Source organism: Ixodes scapularis, unplaced genomic scaffold (assembly GCF_016920785.2).
Source record: "Ixodes scapularis isolate PalLabHiFi unplaced genomic scaffold, ASM1692078v2 PGA_scaffold1__304_contigs__length_218370807, whole genome shotgun sequence".
NCBI classification, from domain to species: domain Eukaryota; kingdom Metazoa; phylum Arthropoda; class Arachnida; order Ixodida; family Ixodidae; genus Ixodes; species Ixodes scapularis.
In genome coordinates this window covers 174,217,112-174,231,955 of record NW_024609846.1, presented here as the reverse complement: position 1 = coordinate 174,231,955, position 14,844 = coordinate 174,217,112, and the positions used below count along the sequence as shown (strand labels likewise).

Sequence of the window (14,844 nt, the reverse complement as noted above, 5' to 3'; positions counted from 1 at the left end):
GTCGTAAGACTTACCACGCCTCGAACATGCGAACCTTTGACGCCTAGGAGGAAGTCAAAGCCAAGCTGCTTTGGAAGAGCAGTTTTAATTGCTGCACCCTTATCGCCTTTATTTGCTTATTTGTTACGCAGCTGTCAAAGATCGAAATCTGAAACAATGCTAAGAAAGACGCAAACTTCTTCGGAACGCGCAAATTCATTTACGGCTGTTTGACCTGAGCCTTAATCCTTCTGCGACTTTTATCGAACTTCTTAACGAAATTTTATACTTGTTTGATGTTCCTGCAGTATGGGCTGCACGTTCTAGGGTCCGCCTAATTTATTTATGGTTGCGAAAGCAGATCATTGATGATAACGTAGGATGGTATAGCCTCAAATCTAGTATATAACAACAACCATAAATCCAAATGTGAATTGTTCAAAATAAACTGCAAGAGCAGGGCACACTCCAGAGTTCTTTGTTTTTTTTGTGTGTGTCTTTTTTTTTCAGTGTCGTAGGAAAACGAAAATACTTAGCGATTCAGTGATGAAAGGAATATGATGGAAAGATGGAGACGTTTGCCTGGACCAGTTGTCCTCGCGGGCTACTCCGTATTGGAGTAGAAGAACAGGAATTTAAACGATAAAAAGAAAAGAATGAAAAAAAAAAACTGGAAGCATGTCGGCGACGACGAGTGCAGCATCATGAGAATACGAGAGTTCGAATTTCACGTCTAGACACTCTTGGAGGGCTGGTGTTCAAAGCCGTCAAGTGAGTCCAGAATTTCTGAGAAATCCCTTGAAGCCTTGGCAGCATTGGCATTCGGGAAAAAAACAACTATGTTGCTGCGTCACAATCACTGACACATCGATACTTCTTACTTAGTAGCCAAGAACGGAAACACAAAGCAACTTACAAGCCTTTAGCGGAACCCCTATATTGTGGGATTTTCACCGACTTGCTTTTGATGAACACTAAAGTAAAAGCAATATTGCGAGCACCGGTAATCTAGGGCTCTTCGAGAAGCCGTACGTCACGTCGGAAGTTTGTCGTGTATGTGCCTGGCCACGTATTTTCGCCTGGCTGCATTCACGAATCCGTTGCATAAAGCGAACAAAATGTCGCTACATGGGCAGCGCGCACAAGATTTTCACATTGAAGGCTCAAAAGCTTACACTCTTAAATCATTCTAGTTGTCGTACTATACGTGTGTTCAAGATGGTGTGCCTCAATGTCTTTCCCTTTAGGCTGATTATGATATTTGTTTTGCCCCAGGCCTACATAAACGTGTTCACAGGAAAACTGCAGGGAAATAAATGCGTCTAGAAACTGGGGAGGGGAGAATAGGAGAGCAACGCGGGGATGTCAAAATGCCGAGCTCTGGTTGGAATGATTAAAGGATAGACGTATAAGTGACTGCTCTTCTCTACACTTCACTCGTCGAACGCCAAAGGACTTAATTTCTATGTTTTCAAAGATGCATTGCGATGCTATTTTAGATTTCACACATGGCCCATTCTTGTCATTGTCGTAAAAATGTATAAACCAAGACCTAAGGTGCTTTATGTTACACTGTCACGAATGAAATCAAAATGTGAATAGAAAACTCAAAATAAAACTATAATGGGTCGAACTTGTGCCTAACACCTAAAGGGTGACTCCGGTCAAACGTCAAAGCGAAATCAATGACTGACATTAATTTACGGAGACAAAATCCGAGCACTGCCGAAATATTCATCTATTGGAAAGCCGCGATCCACTCAAGAGGCGCCATTAAACATGCTACCGTCCGCATCTCAGCGAGTTACCTATTTGGGAAGCAAACTTGTGCCACGATGTCACGTTCGTACTCAAAGAGGTTTCTTGTTTGTGCTGCCACTTCTTCCGCCGTGTTGCTTTGCTGCGTTTTCAGTTGAAAGAGTGGGTTTAGTAGTGCACCTCAGCCATCCCGCTCGAAGATTGTTGACTTTCTTGTAGTGCCGAAGGCGGCATTCAATGGCGCCATAGTTCAGTCCGTTCCTACTCAGCGCGAGCTTACGATTAGCTTCCGCAACGCTTCTGCAACGTGCATTGTACACCACCAACATTGTAGTTCTGCTCAGAAGATACGTGGGGACTGGTTAGGTTAGTTCATCGTGGTTGTATATCTTCAATGGGAAAATGGAGCCCATTTTTGCCCGTTTTCGGTTTCTGGTGCCCATAGAGCCCCATGTATTCGAAAACTCTGCCAGCTGCCATTTTCCCATTGAACTTTTCAGAAAATCCCTTATAACTCTTGAATAAGGTATCGGATCGGGCTGAAACTTTGGCATCTGTGTGTGACTGTCTTGCGCTACCTTTGGGCGGAGAATGAGCGTTTGGCGATGCCTAGTTTATGTTTGCGGAGAAAAAAACCCTGTAAATTTTGCTTTTGTGACACTCTGTATATCAGCATTTTTGTTTAAGAGAAAATTTAGGAAAGTAAGTAGCATTTACTTTAGAGACTGCATAGAATAGTTGTTATGGCAAAGAGGCACAGCCTAACGTGCTGCCGAACAAGTTGGATAGGAGGTTTCCTTAGTTTAGGAAGTTTGGCCAAAATATGCACGTTTTTTTTCCCTCTATTTTAACGCGGACCATAAGTTTATACTTATACATATCTAAAACAGAACACATGAAGGTCAAACACGACGAAGTCTCATATCGACGTGTTTGTCCTTGTTTCTCCTGTCTCAAGGTTGTCTTAAAGCATGACTCTCAACTCCTCAAACACAAAGTTGGGGCCGAAGTTTACGGAGTGCAGGGATTGGACTATCACGACGATGACTTCGCACTTTTGTCGAAAGCGTCCAATCGCCGCTCTTCGCAAGCTTTAGGCTCCAACTTTCTGTTTGACGAGTTTAGGGCCCCTGGAGAATGCCAGGCCCTTTTTGGGTTTGGAGGTTTTAAGAAACACGTGTGTATAATCGAGTCTACAGGAATGAACATACTTCTCCAGTCTTCTTTTATAAAAAAGGTTTATCGACTTGTAATAAAATTGCTCATTTTTTGTTCATAAATGAAAGACGTACCGAATTGCATTAAATTACAAGGTTTGTGGCCGCGGACAATCGCGATGCGAAAAACAGAAGTTGTTTCTTCTCCTTCTACTGCGCGTTCCACTTGGTCCGAGCGCAGCCAAGGCTACGAAAGCAGCCAATGAAGCGGCTCCAAAAGGGCCTCGTCACGTGGCTCGTTCTCTTTGTGTTTGCTTTCACCGACTAAAGCAATCACCGTCAATGAATACGCCATGATTTGAGCTTTTTTCGTCAGCATGATTGGCTTCACAAGGTGACGCCACATTTTGGGCGCTGCTCGATCGGCCGCTGACCCACCTATTCCTCTAGAAAAGGTTCTCTGTTGCAGGGTTGCTTCAGAAATAAAAGCGGACGTTTCCTTTCAGTCTCTCCTTCGAAAGATACGATGGCAATGTGCAATACTTCACTAGGGCCGTCCTTCAATACGCCCCTGGTCACGAAATTTTTCCGAATTGCTATGGGATAGCTTGGTACGCGACCACGCGCGGTGCTAGTGTCAAGAAGGAAGCCAGGAGCCGACAATCTACAGCCCAGACCCCTAGAAGTGCATGCTATAGCCTGCACTTCTGGGGGTCTGGCAACCCCGTAATTGTGTCGGAATTTCAAACCCACCCTGAACGCTGCACTGTAAAATAAAGGACGGATCGGTGCCCGAGTTGTCTAGCGCACACCAGCTCGGACCTCGTGGAGCGAAAGCTGGCGCTGCAGAACCCAGGGATCCTGGGCTCAATCACCACCCCTGCCCGTTTCTATCTGGATGAGCATCGTACCGGCGTGCGGTCGTGTACCACCACTGTGTGATGCACGCTAAAGACCCCAGGCTAGCGGTTGTACTGCGCTGGACAAATCTCTCATCTACAGCTCGGAGACTCGTCGCCCCTGGAGGCAGATCAAGTTCTAGGCTGTACAGACATACACACAACCCATTTTATTTTGTAAATTGAAGGTGGCTTGTTGCGTAAAAAAGGTGCTAAAAATGACACACGCAACTACCATCCAGTATCAAAGCTTTCACTTTTTTAGAGGGCACTGGAAATAATTAGTTTAAATCAGTTTAGTCACTGAGCAGCAACAGGACCTCCAAACTAAATACTAATTTAGTTTCCGTAGAGGTCTCGGCGCAAAAAGAACTAATCCTGACTTCGCTTGAAGAAGGATAATTAGTTCTTTGAATCTTCGTGGATTTGAGTTAAGCATTCGATCGGGTAAGTCACACAGTGCTGGTTCAAAAACTTCAATGCTATGGTTTCCGTGGGGAGGCTGCATCCTCCCCAAGGAAACACTTTACGAAATTATAAACGATAGCACCGTTCACGCGACTACCCTTCTCGTAAAAGGAGACGACATGACGTTAGGTCAAGGTAAATAAGGTTGTTCACTGGCATCAATATTTTAGGTGGTGTGGGCTAAGTCCGAGCTTACAAGGGCACTTTTGCCGCGTGCATTCCACGTCAGCAAGGTCCCCGTTCTTAGCAGCCCCTGGGTGTGAGCTCTCCGAGCACGTGGCGTGAACATGCTGCGGAAGGGCTAGAATGACAGTTCAATAGACAAGCGAAAAGGATACTCAATTGTGGCGTCCGGGGCTCGCCTTCCCATTAACGTCATCGTGTGGCAAAGGCGTCCGAACTTTCTCTTTTCAATTAAATGTTCTTGACGTCTCGTTTTTTTTTTTTTTGGTTGTGATTTAATTTTTTTATGGTGGTTCTCGATTTCTTTTTTCTGCATAAAACGGATCGAGACCGAAGCATGAATCGACAGGGAAGCAGGAGACTGAATTACCCAATTTATTGAACGGGTAACATGGAGCAACGTTTTCAACTTCACCTCCTTCTCTCGTTGGTAAGCGTAACACTGAGTAAATAAACGCTATACGGCGCTACGAGGTAATGGGACCAATCAAGCAGCATAAAAAAAGGAAGTCGTTAGGCCTTTTTTGTGTATTATTCGTTGAGGGATGTTAGGAGACGGTGCGAAACAAGACGAACACCATGGCGGTGCGATTTGGGCGCTCTTTGATTAATCCCATCAGCTCGTAGCGACAGCTGCATCTCGATTTAAGGTGGAAATAAGTATGTGTACTGATAAACCTGCTTGTTCGGTCCTTCGTAGATAATTTTTTAAACTTGCTTCTTCGTGAGCGATCACGAGGCTTCACCATTTTTATATACTGAGCCAGTAGTTTCGAAATAAATAGTCTCGTTAAAATGACACGCCTACTGCGCAAACAAAAGGAACGAAATTCCGCCACTGTTACAACAGTTAAAACTTCTATACTTCTACCACGCGTCGGGTAGCAGAGCATGTCATATGCCGCACAGAAGCGAAGGTCGGCGTAGTCATAGTGATAACAGCTTTACAATCTAACAATCGTTAACCTACTTCAACGCCGTAGGTCTTTTATAAGCATGGATAAAGTAGTACCAGTAAAGTTTGAATTAAAAGGCATTCCAGGCTTTAATTTAAGCGGAAGCAATGTCTCCGTTCTCCGTTCAGATATTCATTTCAGTTTGTTTTCTTTTCAATAGATTCCCATCCAACAAAGTAAGTACACACAATTTAGCCACTCACTTCACAAATATGTTATCATTTGTAAGAGTCACGCAAGTAGTCTTGACCCTGCCTATTTTTTGCAAAGTAATATGATGTGATTTTTTTAAAGTAATCTATTAGCTTGGCTCAGGGACTACCTGATCGAACCAAAGCAATGTGTGGTACTAAAAGGTAAAAAATCCGAATGTGTAGGTATCACTTCCGGTGTCCCCCAGGGTTCCGTCTTAAATCCTGTGCTTTCTTTGGAATATATTAAAGATATAAGTAATATATTCGAATAGTCTTATATAAATATAAGACTATTCGCAAATGACTGCATTGTTTATAGGGTATTTAAGCATGTGAACGATATCAATACCTTACAGACCGATATGAACAATTTCTTTAATGCTTCAGATGGTGGATGAATCTAAACGTTAAGAAGTGTGTGCACATAAGATTGACTAGATGTCCCATTTTATCTATGTAGTAAATCAAGAAATAATTAAAACCGAATCAACTGTAAAGTACTTGGTGTTACGCTGTCTACTGATTTAACGTAGAAATCGCATGTAGATGCGATAGCCCTAAAAGCAGTAACTATTTTTAATTTTATAAGACGACATTTCCGACAGGGATCAAGAAAAATTATAGAGACGTTGTATTTTATTTTTTTTTCGCCCATGTATGGAACACGCGACAATTGTCTGGGACAATAATTGAATAGATAAACTTGAAAAAAGTTCAGAACCAGTGTGCTACACTTGTTTTGAATAATTATCAACTTGGAGCAAGCGTCACCAGTATGAAGGCAACCCTAAATTGGGTATCAATTAGCGAACGAAGACGATCTTTTTCGTTAAAATGTCTTGATAATGTATGTCAAAATTGCCTCCTAATCAGTAAGGACACATTTCTGCATGATCCTTTTTAAGTATCGGGAAGAGCAGACAACCCAAGAACTATCCGACCATACCCTTGTGTACTGATATTTTCGCCTTTTCATTAAACAAAACAAAAAAAAAACAATCAGGGAACGTAACAAATTGCTGAAGGATGTATTTTTGTCTAATTTTAAGAATGTTGTGTAATGATTTTTTTTTAATTTTTCAGTCTTGAGTTTCGCATGATATTGTTTTTAGCTTTTATCCATGTTAAGCGACAAAAAAAAAACGTGTTTAATAGTTTTGAGAAGAAACGTAACGTACATAACGTTCCCCGCCATGTTTGCCAAAACGGCGATGCAGGTTGCCATGTAAATAATAAGATCAAAAACCTTTAAAAACAAATTGCGTTTTTCGTTTGCGTTGCCCGCTTTTGTTTTATCAATTCCAACCCATTTTTGCTCAAGAGTGTTTTCCTAGAAGTGCAATCTCATGAGTTGCTTCTGTGCAGACGCACTCGTAGATTACAAGTGTTGATTCATTTGTTTCCAACTGCTGACGGTGAAACCATTTACAGACACCTCCAAAACACGCATGTAAAAAAAAAAAAAGAAAAAAGAAAAGGCTTTACTGTGTAGTATGAACTACTCTAAAAGCTTCTAAATAGGAATTTATACAGGCCTACGATTTAGCAAAACCCAAATTACAAGTCTCTAATGATCGAGAATACTTATTTGCGGCTCCCGATATGGCTTTTTGGCTTAGTCAAGCAGCTGCGAGCGACAGCTTGCTGCAATATTTCGGTGAAGTCGTGATCGGTATGTGGAACATACCGATCACGACCTCACCGGAAAACAATACCGTAATAAAAAAGATACACGTTGCGGTTCTCATGTGCAATTTTGCGATTATTCAATTGAATGTGCCTTCCAAGGCAATTTACACACCCAATGAAGTGCAGAAGCGATAAGAAGTCTACTTTCTTCGAGTTAGATGTCACACATTGCCAAGAAAAGAAACTCTGTTCAGTTGCGTTGCTACGTTTGTTCAGCGAAACTGCTTCATTAATACATTGATATGAATTTGTGAATATATTTGCACATGGCAATGTTTTAGCATTTTATATATTCGAGATATTACTATAATTTTAACGCAGTTGCATCTTCACAAGCGCCGTAAAACACTGCCACAAACAAAAACAGAATGAAAAGGGAGAAATGTTCTTCTATCCTGAACTTCAGCTTTTACTACTTTCAACAAAAAAGGAGAGCAATGATATTCATCCGGGGAGGGTTAGTCGATTACCTTTTGAGTCGATTGAATTTTTTTTTTTTCGAAACGAGGGTCTTACTGGGATAAGGATAAACCCCTGGCGTTGACGTCTGCCGTTAATAAAAGGAACCTTCTGGTGAAGCGTCGGATTATGATAAACAGGTTTTAAATCACGCTGTCGGAGAAGAGAAAAAAAAATGTCTGAAACCCTTGTGCAGTCCCTGCTTATACACTCCGCAAACTTGACTTTCGTACTTGGTTTTTTGTTTTGTTTTTTTGTGGCAGCCGAAGATATGATACAAAAACAATTCAACTTTCCAAGACCTAAGTTTGTTTCGTTTTCTTTTTTGTGAAGCTTCGGTTGTCAATTTTAGGGTTAATGGGGATTTGTTTCAAGTCCTAACCAAATTTGCATACCTTTATGATTTGTTTCTAAGATCAAAGGTTCCGCGCATTTAACTCGCTTACAACTCTTGGGCAATGAAGTTTAATTGCACAGTCTTAGAAAAAAGTTAGCAAAAAGTTAGTAACTGCAGCAGTTACTACCTTGATTAGCGTTACTACCTTTTGACTAGCTACATTTGCTACATCAAACGCGCGGTAAATAGTAAAAAGTTAGGAACTGCGGCAGTATACCTTTTCCTGATCGTTACTATATTTTTACTATATATTTACTCTCTCAAACGCGCTACAGCTCATAACTGCTCCTGCTATACGGGGAAGCGAGAACATGACAGATGGGTACCTATAGGGGCGTTGTTTTACAGACTGCAGAAAATAATTGCTATGTGTACCGTTCCTTCTTAGCATGAGAGACCATCCTTGGTATGTTTAGCAAAAATCTTCGACAACAATTTTGGTGCGAAAGCAGCATCACGTTTGTAACGTCGTTCACGAACGAGGTGATCATTAACCAACCGACTTTTTTAAAATGATCAGCATGAAAGACGCATGAGGGGCCATTGAGTGCAGCGATTGAGTTAGCGTATTGTCGCGTGTGTGGTGTGTGTGTTTCATCTATGCTGTTTTACCGTAAATGTCGTAAATAATTACTGTATGTACCGTTACTTCTTACTAAAAGTTAGCGTGTCGTCGCATCTGTGTTGTATGTGTATGTCCTCTATGTTTTAAATCATTATCAGTGTTAAATGTATAATACGTATCCAAATGTGCATGCAGGCAGCGTGGAAATAAAATCAATTTCCGCGCTAATAATATTCTCGCCAATTTTGAATTGGACCTCGACTAGTGCCACCTGGGTTCGGGGGTTTGAGAACGACTTGTGAAATACATAGGTTCTATTTTTGAGGCTAATAAACGTTACTAGCTTGGCCTTTATTATTTACGGTTACGAGGTATCTTGTAGCATAGTTGACAAGCAGCTATAGCTCTTACCTAGTAAATTCTACTAGTTCTTAAAAGAGCACAAACCTTCTTTCTTTTATTTTTAGGTTGCGGCCACCTTTTTGATGTTCAAGATGTGATCTACGAATTCCTCGTGACGAACTGCTCTCACAATGAAAGGGTGTTAACTTTTGATATCGAAGGAGACAACAAAACCCGAGGTGCCACTGGGAAAGCCGAAACGCTTGCAAAGTATGTTGCGCTATGTTCTTGGCCCGAATAAAAACACAGCTAAGCTACAGTCGCTAGAAATTGAAAGCACCTGCTTACCAAGAGAATTATCTAACCAAAAGTCGCTGTTTAGCACTACTGACTTTCCAAGTTTCCCGATATGTGATCTTGGGCTGCCCTCGCAATGATTGCCTCCATCGTGTCGTTTGCTTATTTTCACACTGTTCAAAGCAAAGGGCAGAATCCACAGATTTCTTGCGTTAATTATTCACATCTACCAGTAGACATGTCATTTAACTATAGAGAAGTGGAGTGAAAGAGGTCACTGCTAGAGACGTCGTTTGTCTCCAAACAAACCAAGGCAAAAGAAAAGACGTGGAAACACCGACCAAAAATAATAACTGCATACTGTTGTTAAAACAAGGTTTGCTCCTTTTTTTACTGTTCTTCAGTTAATTGGTTTATTTAATATAATTGTATAAAATTCTAAATAAACTTTAGGATTGAATTTTAAAAACACTGCACCAATCATAACGTACTTATGAGCGAATAATTAGTGTTTACTTCTAATTAAATCCCACCTTTATAATGAGGCCCTATCTTTTGGTCACCTCGTAGCGTGTCAACATATTTGTTTATATATAGTGATATGTATTTATTTTTATTTTAAGTATCAATATTGTGTTGGTGCACTCGGATGGATGTTCAACGTCTATTCCAGGGAATCAGAATTGTTGCTCTTGCTAAACGATAAATGGGAGCTAGTTCTGAGCATGCGCTGCAAACCAACGTAATAATATTGTGTTGTGTGTATGTTTACACAGCCGGAACTTAGTCATCCCCAATGGACATCTGGTAAAGTTCAAGCTTGGGCGAGTTGGTACGGCATACTTGAGAATTAAAAAAGCGCGAAGGACGAGGGACCAGATGAAGAAAGGCACAGACACAGCCCTGTGTCTGTGTCGTTCTTCAGCTGGTCCCACGACCTTTGCGCAAAAGCCGGTGGAACATTGGGTGAACATTGCCTGCGGTGGAATAGGATTCTATCAGAAGTTTTTTTTTATGGTAAATATAAAGTTTGCGCAAAATTTTGGTGCAAATCAGCGTCGTTGTCGGGGAAGCGTTGATGCTTGCAGCACTAGGAATGTTACACGCCCGTACCTGATCGCGTGCAGGCAGGAGAAAAGAACCAATTTCGAACGCTGCTCTTCCGTAGAGCTTGTCAACTCGCAGATCTAATAATGTTGGTGAAAACAAAGTCCAACAATATAACGTCCGGGGAATACCCCCTATGCAAGAGAACAAAAATCGAAAGAAAGAGAGAGAGAAGGAGAGAGAGAGAAACAAATAGAAAGAGAGAGAGAGAGAAAAATAGAGGGAGAACAAGTAAGCATACTTCAGCTACGTAACGGTTACTCCCAGAAGGCCTCGCTCGCACCGTCTGCTTCCGGAATGACGGCTCGCCCGATCGGCACGATCAGAGAACTTCGTCAAATAAATACAATAATCCGATCGCCATCCATCTGTATGAATCATATATTTGCATACTGTAGGAAGGCTGGAAGCCTCGCTCGGACATTATTTTTCAAACTTAACATTTCAATTCACATGCTCCGCGGCGATAAGGGCCGAAGTAAACACAACGCGCAATGCACTTTTTACAGGTACCGTCTTTTTTTTTGAAGCACCGCCTGCGTCACGCTGCATAGTTTAGTCAGGTGTTCAGACATATTATCAATTACTTATGAGGGCTCTCATTTAGACACTTCGCAGAAGACAACTGGGAATTCGACTACCGTGATTGGCCGGCGCCATGGCCCAGAAAGGCGTCAGCCATTCACGGCCGCCGAATTCCTGGCCGACTCGTTCGCCGAGTGTCAGATTAGAGCCCCTGGCTTGGAAACTTCGACGGTTCCCGCCCTATGCTCCGTTTTCATTTAAAGGGGAACTGGATCGGTTCTGTATTGGACCAAAAACTCCTTAATCATCTTCGTTTGGCGTCCAGGATCACAAATATCAAAATTATTCTTCAAAGTGGTGCACGGAGGATGCAGAAAGTAATTTTCGAGAGAATCGTCCAAGCCCCTTCTTCCGGGGCGTGACATCATAGAAGGTGTTTCCGGAACCTCCGCTCCTCGCGCGCATCTTCAGCGTCTATGAAAGCTATGCACGCGCACTCTCACTATTTTCAAAAAAAGGTCGGAAAGAGACGTCACGACTGGTGTCAGTGCGAGGGCATATACCTGGCAAGCTGGCAATTGCACGCGCTGCCCACACGAACGACACACGCTTGGCACACCAAAGATCCTTGTATGGCTTCACGACTGTTGGAGGTTTTTTGTGTTTTCTTGCGTTTAGTTACATCTTCTGGGAAAACAAACGGAATATTCAAATCCACGGGATCGAATACTTTAAAATACAACTCTACCTCGTTTTCTTTTTATATATATTTTTTATGTTTTTTTTTAAAGTCCGATTGCAGCCGTTATTACAATCCTATGAATTGAATGAAGCGGCGCCAAAAGTGCCTCGTAATTTTGTGCGTTAGCTATGACTGGCGGAAACGAATCGAGTAGTTTGAATCCGCCTTTATAATCCGCTTCTTTTCTGGGTGTGATTGGTCTAGCCGGTCATAGCGAACCCCCGAAAACAGTGAGCTAATGACGACGCACTGTTAGCGTTCATTGGTTGGCTCCTTCGGAACGTGGTTTTGGTAAGGGCGGACTTAAAGGAAAACGTAGTGTAGTTAATTGATTCGCCACAAGAGGGGCTGAGGTGAATACGAGCAACAAAAAGGGAAAAGAAATTACGAGACGTCATTTATTAAACGTATTTTATAATTTTGTAAGCTGATAAAGCACCGTTCACGTGGCGCTTGAATTCGTACGAAAAAGTATGACCCCTAGGTCCGAAGGATTTCTAGGTTTATTTTTTTTTTTATTTCTTCACTATTAGTATTATAGCACGATTTCGTGCAATTTTTTTTTTGTGCTCATCTCTCTTTTGTGTGTGCTTGAGTTTCGTCTGATATGTGGGCTCTTTCTTCCTTCCGTATATTGTGTTTATCGTATTTTTGTTTAGTATCCTTGCGCAATAACTGCAATGTTGTTGCTGAATACTATGAAATGTATTGGTTAATTTGCTAATAACATTATTGTCTTATAATTATGATTTTGGTCTGGCACTCAAAGTATTTGCCATGTTAGCGCTATTATAATAAAGAACAAAACCTTTTTGCTCATTTTTAAGATTGCTGTGATTGCGCAGCGAGGACCAAACTTCTCTCGCATGATGGGAAACCATGGTTATGCTATCGAATGTATTGCACTGTAATATGATCTTAATGTTTCTCAATGCAGACACCCCCCTGTGGAGTTCGACACCGGCCCGGTGACGTACGGTACTGCTAGAGTACAATCGTTAGAGTTGTCTGCAGTGTATGTACAAACTTTTCACAACAATCAGTCCGACGTGGAAGGTAAGGCTCACATATCGGAGAAAATAGAACAGGAAGACGAGTTTATGTGGACCGTCACCAGTGGAGCAGAATTATCCGTCAAGGCCAAATTCAAAATAGAAGTTCCACTAGTATATAGTTTCAGCTCAGAATTTTCAACAACACTGAAGAAAAGTTCTGGATCCACCACGGTCGAAACACGCACTACGCAACAATTGATTAAACAAGATGTGAGAATACCCCCTGGAGCCACCATTCAAGCCAAGTGGTACGTCAACAAAGCGCAAGTGTTGAGTAAAATTTAACATTTTTTTATAAACCACCTGTTTAAATGTTACAGTGCGAACACGCTCTTGAATAACTGCACCGTGTATTGAATCATCTCTCTACGAAGTTATACTGAACGAAACTGTGTTTGCCTCCCGCAAAACGCAGAATCGAAAATATTTAAATAATTACTTTCGTTTCGAAAATATTCACTTCTTTTATTAAAAAATACAGGCTGCCGGTCGTTAAAAAAAACACACGCTTTTGTTAAAGACTGTATTTTAATAATTCAACGTTAAAGAATATCAGTCATCCGCTTTGAGTTCCTGTAACAAACTACTGTTTTGCTCATGTTAAGCCGATTGAAAAGCACGGCAAAAGAATATAAACACGAAACTTATGTCGCCACACCCACGCCTCCTTCTAAAGAATAATATCCGCTTGCTATTGTCACCGAATGTGAATAGACACACTCGTGAATGCCGCGTCTAAAGCCAGCAACAGTGGGCGCCATTTTTTGAAGGCTGTCTACTATGAACGCGTCAACGGTAGCTTGCGGCTCTAAGCTTGGCTTCCACAGATGCTCCATTCGAAACAAGTGGAATATAATTTCAGGTCCGAGCTTGCCCTAAGCCTCGACGGAACCACCAAAAGTTCAAAAGGCGACTGAAAAAAAAAAAAACATCGTTTAGACACTAACAGAGTAAAAGAAGACTTCCAGACACGTTTGCTAGCGTGTTCGAAAGTGAAGTCAGGCGTAAGAGTCCTGTAATTGAACTTGTCTCGGGAAGGGTCAACTAAAAGCCATCGTTCGTCTCTCATACGTTGCTGCTCACGTCACCCAAGAGTGTTTCTTAACCGCTTTAAAATAAATCCTACAACCGGAGTCACTACACGTATGCATCATACAAAGACGGTCTGCAGAGAGGTGCGAACGCGAGTCAGCGCGAGATCCGTGCTTCGAAGGCCGCTCGGCGATGAGTTCATGGAGAAACTTGGCACATGGCATTTGAACCACGGATATTGCGGTCACCCGTGTTTGCAGACTGTCTTTTGTGTGAGGTGTGAGTAGTGTGACAGCGACTTACACTAGTAAGAAACGTAATTTTGATTGTTGTTTTGCTCATTAGGTGCTCAATAAGGCAATATCACTGTTGAAGCTCCACGAGCCATTTCTAGAACAACCAGAATCATAGACAAACCAGTAAAGGGGTTTACGCTCCTTATGGTTAAAAGTTTAGGATCAAGTAAATTTGAACGTCCAGGCGCCTTCATCGCGCTTCTTAAACTGTTGTGCCTATCAATATGGGGTCACACCATAACAGTATTTTCTTATTTTTATTGTTTTAGGAGGTGCCATGGGTGGCAAACATTACCATAAAGGGATACGTCGCAGCGCTGTTTGAATCAACCACTGGGCTAGGATGGAAGTACTTCAATGTGAACGACATTAAACATGAACAATTGATACACGAAGGAGATTCCGTCATATTCCAGGCAAAGGGGCTGTTTAAAGCAAACGTTGCTCAGAGCTACCACCTTTCCACCACCGAGACTGAATTAACGCCTCACACTGCGAGCTTGGCTAAATATATTTTCGAGAAATAAAGTTCGTAGACCACGACCGAGTGACACAAACAGCCTCTTGAAGAAATAAAGATCCGAAGAAAGCAGTTCCAAACATTACTCTCTTGCGGCTGAAGAATTGAAACGTCCTCCAATTAAGATATGAGTACACCTTCGGCCATCCTTTTCTGAGTTATATCTTACGGCACGACATCATTTTCTTCATCTACTATATGGTATACACAGGGTGACTTTCTAA

The 14,844-nt window shown here is 41.9% G+C and overlaps 1 protein-coding gene across 1 annotated transcript; it reads left to right on the top strand.

Annotated features, from left to right (window-relative positions):
• The first annotated feature begins 4,835 nt into the window (after window positions 1–4,835).
• Window positions 4,836–14,627, top strand: LOC120836091. Its single transcript, XM_040221463.1, has 6 exons — window positions 4,836–4,874; window positions 5,561–5,576; window positions 9,172–9,316; window positions 12,655–13,041; window position 13,722; window positions 14,370–14,627. The coding sequence occupies exons 1-6, from the start codon at window positions 4,836–4,838 to the stop codon at window positions 14,625–14,627; spliced, it is 846 nt and encodes a 281-aa protein (XP_040077397.1).
• The last annotated feature ends 217 nt before the right edge of the window (window positions 14,628–14,844 follow it).

Coding starts and splice junctions, on each gene's coding strand:
- LOC120836091 (XM_040221463.1), top strand. CDS start 4,836: ATGGAGCAACGTTTTCAACTTCACCTCCTTCTCTCGTTG. Junction 9,317..12,654: donor AAAGCCGAAACGCTTGCAAA/GTATGTTGCGCT, acceptor TTCTCAATGCAG/ACACCCCCCTGTGGAGTTCG.